The 10,540-nt window shown below is 35.6% G+C and overlaps 1 protein-coding gene across 1 annotated transcript in view; it reads right to left on the bottom strand.

The window, feature by feature from the left end:
• Positions 1-341: 341 nt before the first annotated feature.
• The window catches only part of LOC128554071 (uncharacterized), a gene marked incomplete at its 3' end in the record, with an annotated part of 33,445 nt that continues 23,246 nt past the window's right edge, over positions 342-10,540 (bottom strand). The window contains exon 6 of the mRNA XM_053535290.1: positions 342-551. Within this exon, the coding sequence (XP_053391265.1) occupies positions 342-551 (210 nt within the window). The remainder of the gene's footprint in view (positions 552-10,540) is intronic.

Genomic DNA, 10,540 nt, shown 5'->3' with positions numbered 1-10,540 from the left:
TACATAGTCATTCAAAAATGTTTGAGGGTTCAAAATTAGCGGACATAAACTACTACCTTGATGAAGGTTGCATTCTGTACGTCATACACCATGATAAACAATTGTGTCATATACTCATTTAGCTCCATGAAGGGGAAAGTGCGTAAAAATATGATAGGAGAAACGATTATATGAAGGACACAGGAACAGAGGTCATCCAAACCAAATGGCGCTGACTAGATTAATGTATCAATAAGTTTCAAGTAAACTCATAACTTCTAGGTAAACTGTTCATATAAATTGTATCAGGAAATAACTACTATATAATAATATGTTTGGATACGGGACATAATTCGACATACCTTCCAGTATTTGGCTGAGAATGCCTCTGATATTGGAGTCAACTGCAAGCCAATGACATCCGTGTGTACATCGGACCCGATGTTAATAGTATTAAGAGCGTTTCCAGAAATTGAAGATGCGGCATGACTTCCGTAAAATGCAGTTGTATTGAGGGTGACAGAAGCACCTGAAGTTTTGTAAGGGCCAGCTTCCTTGATAAGATGTGGATCCTAGAACAAAACAATTCACGGTAAGCAAAGCATTGTTTTGCATATAGAAATCAATTAATTTATAAACCCCATACATTGGCAGATCTTTCTATTTAACACAAATTCCGAATACATCTCTATTTTTGCCAACAGTCTTAATACTTTTTTGTTTGAATGTTACATATTTTATAGAAATATGTTGAAACTGACTGGGACTGACATACATGCATTAATAAAATGAAAGATATTTGAGTCTTATCATCCTTTTCAATTTAAGACTTTTATTCCATTAAATCATAATATATAACGGGGTAGGGTATATTGAATGAGAGAGTTTTGTTTAGCTAAACATGAACTAATTCTTACATTACCGTATAAAAAACTAACATTTTAAATGGCACACAACTACGTGTATGTTTAATTGTTTTGATTGAACAGGTTTTCTTTAAACAGTGTGGCTTTAAACAAAAATATAGGAGGGTCACCCGAGTAATATTGTGGGGCCCAGATGACCTTGGTTGTTGGACACAAAATAGTAATATGGTACTCTGTTATGGTTCGAATCCGGTCTTAAGGCTTATCCGAACTTGTGCAACTTGAAATGTTATTATCGACTTTTTTCAGCTTACGATGTTAACACGCTGTTTCTGCATAATTTACCTGATAAACAACGTACAGACAGATGAACAAATTGTCATTTTTAATGCTAGGTGTCTCTGTCAGGCCATTTGATAAATATTCATAACTTCTCGTAGATTTTGCGGGTACAGTGGCTGGAAATGTTGGAGTTTACGACATTCCATCTTTGAGTAACCCATTCCGATGGTCGGCAAAACGTATAGATCAGGCCAGAAATTACGAATTTTATTACAAATAATTATTTTTGTCTTGCATGTGTTAAAAAGATTTATTTTAGGAACAGCACAAGTTATTTGGAGGTAGGATCGACCCCGAAATACTTGTGGAGCAAGTGCGCTGACAATTTGACGATAGTAATGGCGGAAGAGCTGAGACCTTGAGTTTCAGCAATTCTGACCGACTTTCCTGCAAATCCAGCATCGCATGATATATAACGAAAAGCGCACCTTGGATCTACCTCTTCCACGCTTTGGAAACATTCATAAAAGTCCGTTCGTTAGATTTCTTGAATTTCTAAGTTATTTTACACTAGTACAGGAACATTTCGAAAGTGAAAGTAAGGATGGCGTTCGATGTTTGGATTCAAGTTGGAGTTTCTGGAGTTCAGTTAAGTTATTTCTTGTTTTGAATTTCTATTTTGTATTTTTTTTCTTTTAACATCGTGTACAAAAACACGGCGGACGATGATTATTTATCCTGAAGATTGATGACAGTTCTTGGACTATTTTGTTTACACGGCGGTGTGTGATGCGGTCAGCCAATCAGAATGCTCAGCGCCCATGACGTTTGTTTTTGTTTATGATTTGCACATGTTCTTCTTTCGTTTTGACGGATAGACAGAAGGAAATGCTGTGATGATCCTGGGAGTACTGTCAGCTGCCGATCGTTATGAAAACTTGTTATTTCAATGATTTTTACAGTTCTGTTTATATTCTAAGTTGCTGATGTTGACTGATTCATGAATTAACTTGATGTACAGAAATGATTATCTTACTATGCACAAAGGATGAATGTTTAGCCTAACTGATGTTTTTATCTTTATGAATTGGGCGATATGCGGGTTATGCTCGTGTCCTACCCTTTTCATTTTCATCAAGTGCTGAATCATATTTGAGGAACTTCGATTCATTTAGAAAATGCTGAGTTTCAAGATACAGATTTAATATTTATTTTCGCATGAAACTTTGCATGTATTTTATTTACATGGGCAGTGGTATATGAGTGTCTCACTCATCTCACTCTCATATTAGCAGTTTGCACAGCTTAGATGAGTAATGCTCATCTTTGTGCCTCCTTATGTCCATGATTGAAGACCTAGATCCTGACCAGTCATTTAAAAGTTCTGGTAGAACTAGGGGTACAGAACAGAACAGAACAGAACAGATAATTACGATTTATGAATTTTACATGTACATTTTTTTTAGTATATTTTTCAATTATATTGTTGAAACTTATCAGATATGGCTTATACTTCATCCCTAATGTCTCTCATTCTTTAGGTGGTATATTATAGGTATATCGGGGATTTAGGGTACGGCTCCTTAGGTAAAATTGCTTAAGTAGCCTTGCATATATTAGAATTTGAACCGCACATTTTCTAAAATGTTGTTTTTAAGTTCATCGTCCCTGGACCCCGACACATTTTATGGTGTCAGAGTAGTGGGATGTGATGTGATGTCTACCAACAGGGAATTTGGCGAAGATTGGTGAATCTGAAGTTGGGAGATGAATCCAGCATATCCAGTGATGCGAACCTTGCGAAGATGATGGTGCGTCCTGGCGAAGAGTGTGCTGGTTTGGTTGGAAAAATAACTCGTTGGAAATGGCGGATTTTGTGAGTTCAGCAGTTCCAGCGAATCCAGCAAATCCTGCAGAAATCAAGATTCCTGCATATCCAGCAAATTTTATTGTACTAAGCAATTAAAGCATTATTAAAGCAGCTGTGTCATATACTAAATGTTTTCAATTCATTTTGTTTCTTCTCTTTTCTTAATGTTGTCTAAATGTTGGCAGGCGTTATGGGGAAAAGAAAGAATCTTAAAAAAAAAGACAATGAGGGTGAAGGTGCCGTTTTAAGTGATTGTACAAGTAATACTGATACAGACTTTGATGTTGGGGGAGATGAAGGGACGCATTCGTCTAATACTAATCAAAACCAACATGAAAGTGACATGCCGCGTCGCGACCCTGACCTTTCAGAAACTGATGATAACTGTAACCATGACCACCTGAGAATGCGTGATAATGTTATGGGTGATTCTGTTAGGCGTAATGATAATCCTGACATGACACAAGCTCTTAAAGGTGTTTATCACAATATTTTGTGCACAGCTTAATCGCGCAGCAAGCGACAACCACTGTAAAGTTCAGGATTCGCCGCCGAAAGTGTATAATTGTTGGATATGCAGCGCACTCACGCAAAAAAAATATCGTATGTACTGACAATATAGGTCGTGCATATATTTCTCTTTAAAAGTGATGGTGTTTTACTGGAGGAATAGTCGTAGGAAGTGCTCAAATAGAATACATTCTTGACAGCCAAAGTAAACTATTTCGTCCAGTAAAGATTCAGTCGACTCCTTGTCACATAAACTTCCAGAAAATCTTAACGTAGATCTATATCTTTTAAGTTTAAATGTGGCTTGCTAAAATGTTGTTATACTTTTTGTGCCTCATCCCGCATTTCACGTAGTAAGACCAGAGTTATGGCCCTTGACAGTCAAAATGTACATAAAGGGTCTAAACATTTGTGTCGCATGTACCCCAAAAGTATATGCGCCAAGAGTCATGAAACCATACAAGAATTAAATTCAGCATGCGAAGTTGTGCACTAGTGCTTTTATTCGAGGTTTCACTCAGTAAAAACAGATTTATGTCCCTTGACGTGGTCAAATATATACGTAAATGGCATGTGAAAGCTTGTGTAGCACGTATCTCAAAAAGTATTTGACTTAGAGGCATGCAACCTTAAAGGAGCAGTATTCCGCATGTGAGTAAGACAAATAGTTATGAAACTGGTTTTAAAATTGTGCAATTTGTTGTGTAAAAAAAAAAAAAATGTTCATAATATTTAGGTGGGTGGGGTAACGAAAAAATACTTTTGTGGGCGAAGTGAATATTTTTAAATTTTTCTTGAAAACGAGCACGGGTTGATGTTATTTTTTTGGTTTTGAATTTTTTGTCTTAGTTCTAGCTTACATAATATAAAATTTTGTAAAATTCTGTCCGCTAGATTTTTCATATCATTAAGAAATACTTCGTGAATTTCTCAGTTTCAGATACTTTCGACATCTGTCAAGAGTAATTTTTCTGAGTTAATATAACTATATGTTGACATTTTATGCATAGTTATAGTGGTTTCATTACCTGTAATGGATAAACAGCAACATCAGAGTGAAATTTTAAGTAAATCGTTGTTTGCAGTAGTTTTATTATGACATGTATGTATTGTTTCTTCAGACAAAAATACAGATTTGGTGTTCTTAATAAACTTTGAATATTGAAAAAAGAAGCACGGGTACCTATCATTTTTATTTTTTATTTTAACTTGTCATACATCAATCTATAAATATGCAAAGTTATACAAAATTCTGTCCGCTAGAAATAATTGTGAAAAACATCTTTAGTTTATAGTTTATACAGAATTTATTTTAGGTCGATTGTGAAGGAAGTTCTTCAACTTATATTAATCACTCTCGACACCTCATTCCTGATGGAATCAATCGCCACGAGGGTATGAGAGAAGAGGCCAGTTTCCCTTTTTATTGCTGAGCGCCAAGCAAGGGAGGTACTGGTACCATTTTTTCACGTCTTTGGTATGACGCGGCCGGGGATCGAACCCACGACCTCCCGCACTCGAAGCGGACGCTCTACCACTAGGCTATCGAGGCGGTAAAACATCTTTAAAGAAAGGACTTCTGCTATAGTTGATACCATTCGTCAGTCTAATATGGCTTTAAGGTGGAATAGCACTTTGTAATTTTTTTACAACCCGCATATGATTTTGATATCATATTAAAGTAGAAGTTATCCCCAGCGTGAATGTGTAACTGTTTTCTTGGTTACTAGTGAAACGTTTTAGCTATGACGTCGGAAACATTATCTTGCACGTCTGTTTTGGCGCCACGTTAAAAAGCGATAAAAACTCTGTTTATTTTCTCTCATTTGTTTATTTTTCTATTTACAGCAATGAAACTTACATCTTTATGTGTGATATACAAAGGTCTATGGCGCTAGACAGTATTTGTCACTTTTGTTTTCAAAATTATGAAAAAAATGAAGAAAAACGACTTTCTCAATTTTTTAGATTTTTAGAAAAAATGGCAAACTTGTCTAATTCACGAAAAAACGGCTCGAAAATTTTTTGCCAAATTTTTATATTTTCAAGATAAATTTATGTTTGAAAGAATATTAAAAAATTAAGTACTTTTACCATCCAGTTATTTTTTAATTAATGGTTTATTAAACATATCCGTCAGTAAAATTTGACGTCAAAAACTCTATCTAATTAATGTTGCGTCAATAGAATAATATTTCTTGCATACCAGACGGGGATTTCCGGTATTTTTACCGGTGCTGGAAAAATCCATCTTACACCCCGGGGTGTAAGATGACTCTCGTGCTTTAAATGACGTATTGCGAACTACACATATATGTGGAAAATGTATGTAGTAATTTATTTTTTTCAAAAACGGAATAAAAAACCAATACCTTGACAGATCCTCTTTGTTCCTGATGGTATATTTCTCGATTCAAAACACGTTATTTTATCAAAAAAATCATAAAGTTACGCTGCAACTGATAAAACAAAACCGGAACTAAACATTGTTATTTGTCTTGATACGTCATGACGTCTTTCCTGTTTACAGACGTTGGTTTCCAGCGCTTTGTTTAAATACGCTGCTATAAGAAATAGTTCTAAAAAGAAAGCCGTTCGATTGATTTTATTTTTATTATTATTTCTTGATATCAGTATGCAAGAAAAAGATTTTGTCACTGGTTATAGGTGCATATAGGAATATCCGGCTCTCGGTATGAACAGATACAATACGTTTTCACTCACGCTTTGTTTGTATGTGCATATGACAGAAATGGCAAAGTATCAAGCTTCAAGTATTTTTGCATTATGTATTGTTCTTTAAAAAATTACTTTATGTTAAATGTATTAAATTTTATGCATGTATAACGTGACATATTACGTACTCTTCCTGTGTGGAGGTAATAATAAAATTCTATTCTGTTTTCTATTCAGAACATTTTTTACTGAAAAAAAATTATCATTTTATAGGAGAAATAAACCACTGAACATAAGTGAAAAATGTCTTGCATATCACAACTTTGTTTTTAGAATAAATCAGAAATGGCTATTGAATGAAAAGAACACAAGCAGTATCTGCATTAACTCATTTTCATAACAGTTGGGAATAATGTATTATTGCATTTAGTTTAAACATATTTTATTCCCAGTAATACATATACAAATTAAATACATACATCATAGTTTGAACAAGATAAGTAGGAAAGGATAAGAATGAAAGACACATAGTCTTATAGAATATTGTATTTGATTAAACATTCGATATAGGTTGTTCCACGCAATGCATCGATCCCAAACTGTTACACGTACGTGCAGTGAACTTCTTTGGATGTTAAAAAAAACTTGCATAATTTTTACAAATAAATTCCATCTTTTTGCCCGCTACACATAACTAAAAGAACAACTTATCAGATTTTTGTTTTACAAGTGCATTTTAAGCGTGTACAATGAAATTGCACAAGCTGTCGTATTTTGAATTTCAACAACTAGGAGTTTAAAAAAGTACAAAGTTTAGAAATGAAATGCTACTCGTATATGTGCACTTACAATAGCGCTGAAACGTACATTAAAATTGCACATTATATTTTCATTTCCTATCAAAATATAATGACAATGAGTTCATTATTTTTGACCTGTTAGTTACACTAGCACTTTTTCCGACCTTCTCAGTTAATATTGCGCGTATTCCCTGCTCACGCATGACATCTTATCTTGTGTGTCGTGTGCGCATATAATCTCCTGCGCATGACAATTTATCTCTTCCCTTGAATAATGCACAAACGGGAACATAGGGTCTCCTCCATCATCAAAAGCTGGAAAGCCGCTATATGACTAAAATTGTGTCAGTGTGACGTAATTCTCAACATCTGTCTGTTTAATTTTTGTTGCTCCACATTGGGAAAATCCTACATGCTTGCCTCAGTGTGATGATTTTTGTGAGCACAACCTTTGTCTAACTCCCTCAGTCAAGTGTTACATTTACCTTAGAGATAGAGGTCCTGTGTTTGCTCCCGAGAATCGATCTCACTAGTAAAGCATGAAGTATTTTCAAAATATACGACGAAGTTATGAAAAATTAGCCGGACAGATGGACGGACGGACGGACGTACGCACGCACGTACGTACGCACGCTTGCATGCACTCACGCATGAATATTCCCCTGTATCTATATGACATGAAAAATGTTGCTATTTAAAAGTCACACATCGTGTCACTGTTGGACTCATCGATTGACTGAAGGATGGGGGTCAGGTAAGTGGGGATAGAGTAGTAATATTTCGTTGGGGACAGACAAATATATTATAACTATTCATTAATTTCATCACTTTTTATCTCAGGTTTGATTATTACAATCGTAATTCGTTATTCCGGAAGGCCAAACTTGATACGATGTTTTTTATCTTTTTTTTTTTTGAAGCGTGGGGGGGGGGGGGGGGGGGGCGGGGGGGTTGGGTGGGGGGGGTGGTGATGATAGGCGAAATCACTGAATGGCACAGCGGCTATTTCTATATATATTAGGCTATAATTTATTTATTCCATTTTAATCATTTCGGAAGCGGGTTTCGTTTTTAGAATGCCAAAATGTCGTGCTCTCCAGATAATATTTCTTGCACACGAGATAAGTTGTCGAGAGCACGAGATAAGATGTCGTGACCACGAGATAAGATGTCGTGCGCGCGAAATAATTTAATCTTTAAAAAAATAGATGCATGTCCTAAACATACTACCGTACTATATCCGTAGTGCATCCGCTTGAAAAAGTTTTTAATCACAAATGTACGCCTACGTCTGAATTTTATTTATCAATGTAATAATAAGCGTGAACTGAAACTGAAATGATCAAAACTGCGACAACTCTGGCGCTCAAGAAAATAAAGCACGAGCTCTTACTTAAGTTACTAGCAAAGCTAAAAGTACATGTATAAAGTCTAAACATGTATATATCTATCACTGCAAAGTACTGTAATTTAAAGGAAAACAAGGTATTGTCAAACACTACTACATTTAGGAAAAAAAAGATATTTTACCTGCGGAAAAGGCTTCCTGTAAGACATTGTTTTTATCACTACACTTGATTGAATCTGTTATGTCATATGTTCGTGTGACCTCACTGTTGTCATGAAATTCTTCTTTTGTTTGTCTGTCTTGGGTTTTTCAACAGTATTTCAGTTACGTAACGGTGGACAGTTGACCAAACAGTCTTCCTGGGTTCTTTACCATGTTCTCCGCTAAGTAACTGTCAACTTCCCCCCATGAATCGGAGGTGGAGGACGAATGATTTCAGACACTGTCTTTTATCATATCGTCACGGAGAACGTACGCCTCGCTCAGGGCTCGGACTCACGAACCCGCGATCCGCAGATCTGCGCTATCACTTCTGAGCGAAGCGGGCGGGCGGGCTCGAAATCCTTCTTTAACGTTCTTCAGCTTTTACATTCTTCAGCTATTAAAATTTTCAAACAATTTTCTTTTCGTAAAAAATTAAAAATTGGTATATTTATAAATGACTTTGATTGCCTACATGACAGCACATTTTTGCCAGATTTAACAAGATCTGTAAACAGATTTTTTATGAAATTCATTCACGAAATATTTTTATTATAAAACAATTAAGAATTGAGAAAAACGAAGTACATTTATAGGGGAATATTCAGTGCATACGTGCCTTTTTAAGTATAGAGATTATTCTTACGAAACCATACCCGCGTTGTATCTAAGAACGCACTTTGACGTCACTTTTTGTTCGTCGGATAGGGGACAAAATCAGTGATTAAAAAGAATACTAGATGGTAAAAGTTCTCAATTTTTTGAAATTTTATTAAACATAATTTTATCTTAAATATATAAAATTTTGGCAAAAACATTTAGTTTAAACATATTTTATTGCTTATAATACATGTATCTATATCATTACATCAACATCTGGATATTAACAATCGATTGAATTATAGCAATAGGGTCGGACCACAAGTTCTGCCAACATTAGTAAACGGCCCTTCCCTCAAGGGAAGGGCAAAAACATTTCGAGCCGTTTTCCCGTTAATTTAACGAGTGTGCGATTTTTTCAATAAAACTAAAATTTTGTCGTTTTTCTTCATTTTTTTTCCATCGTTTTGAAAACAGAAGTGACAATTACTATCCAGCGCCGTAGACCTTTGTATAACACACATAAAGATGTAAATTTCATTGCCGTAAATTGAAAAATAAACAAATGAGAGAAAATAAACCGATTTTTTATCGCTTTTTAACGTGGCGCCAAAACAGACGTGCTTGATAATGTTTGCGACGTCATAGCTAAAACGTTTCACTAATAACCAAGAAAACACATTCATGCCGGGGATAACTTCTACTTTAATATGATATCAAAATCATATGCGGGTTGTAAAAAAAATACAAAGTGCTATTCCACCTTAACGCAGGGTTTGGGTGATTTGATGACAGAGGTAATGGGTAGGTTAGAACGAGACAGGCAGACTCAAGGGAATGATGTACCGGTAAGTGTTGCTAGACACAGAGGGCGGAGATCAGCAGGTGGTGTACACAGGCGCAGGATTACAAGGTATGGTGTCGGTGATACAGATTCCTCGAGCGATGATACAGGCACATCTGAGGTAAGGCGTAATGTACACCGTGTAGTTATGAAAGAAAGAGGTTGCCGGTGTTTACAGGTAAAGAAACTTGGAAGGTTTGGTTTAACAGGTTTTCTGAAGTTGCAGACAGATTTGGGTGGACAGACGATGATAGGCTAGATGAACTGTTGTCTAGGTTACAAGGTGATGCAGGTGATTCTGTATATGGTCAATTGCGACCAAATGTTAAGCATGATTATACTAAATTGGTAGAAGAGCTTAACAATCGTTTTAGGTTAATTTGTACAGCTAAGACTTTTGGTGCATAGTTTAGTAGGCGTAGTCAAAAGCAAAATGAGACAGTAGAAGAATATGCTTTAGATCTTAAAAGGTTGTACGACAGTGCTTATTCTGACAGAGATCAAGCAACAAGACGTGAAGATTTACTTCGACGTTTTCTTGATGGTTTGTATGATGATAAAGCT

The sequence above is a fragment of the Mercenaria mercenaria genome, unplaced genomic scaffold, assembly GCF_021730395.1.
Source record: "Mercenaria mercenaria strain notata unplaced genomic scaffold, MADL_Memer_1 contig_4691, whole genome shotgun sequence".
In the NCBI taxonomy this organism is placed as follows: domain Eukaryota; kingdom Metazoa; phylum Mollusca; class Bivalvia; order Venerida; family Veneridae; genus Mercenaria; species Mercenaria mercenaria.
This window is presented reverse-complemented; position numbering and strand designations above follow the sequence as displayed.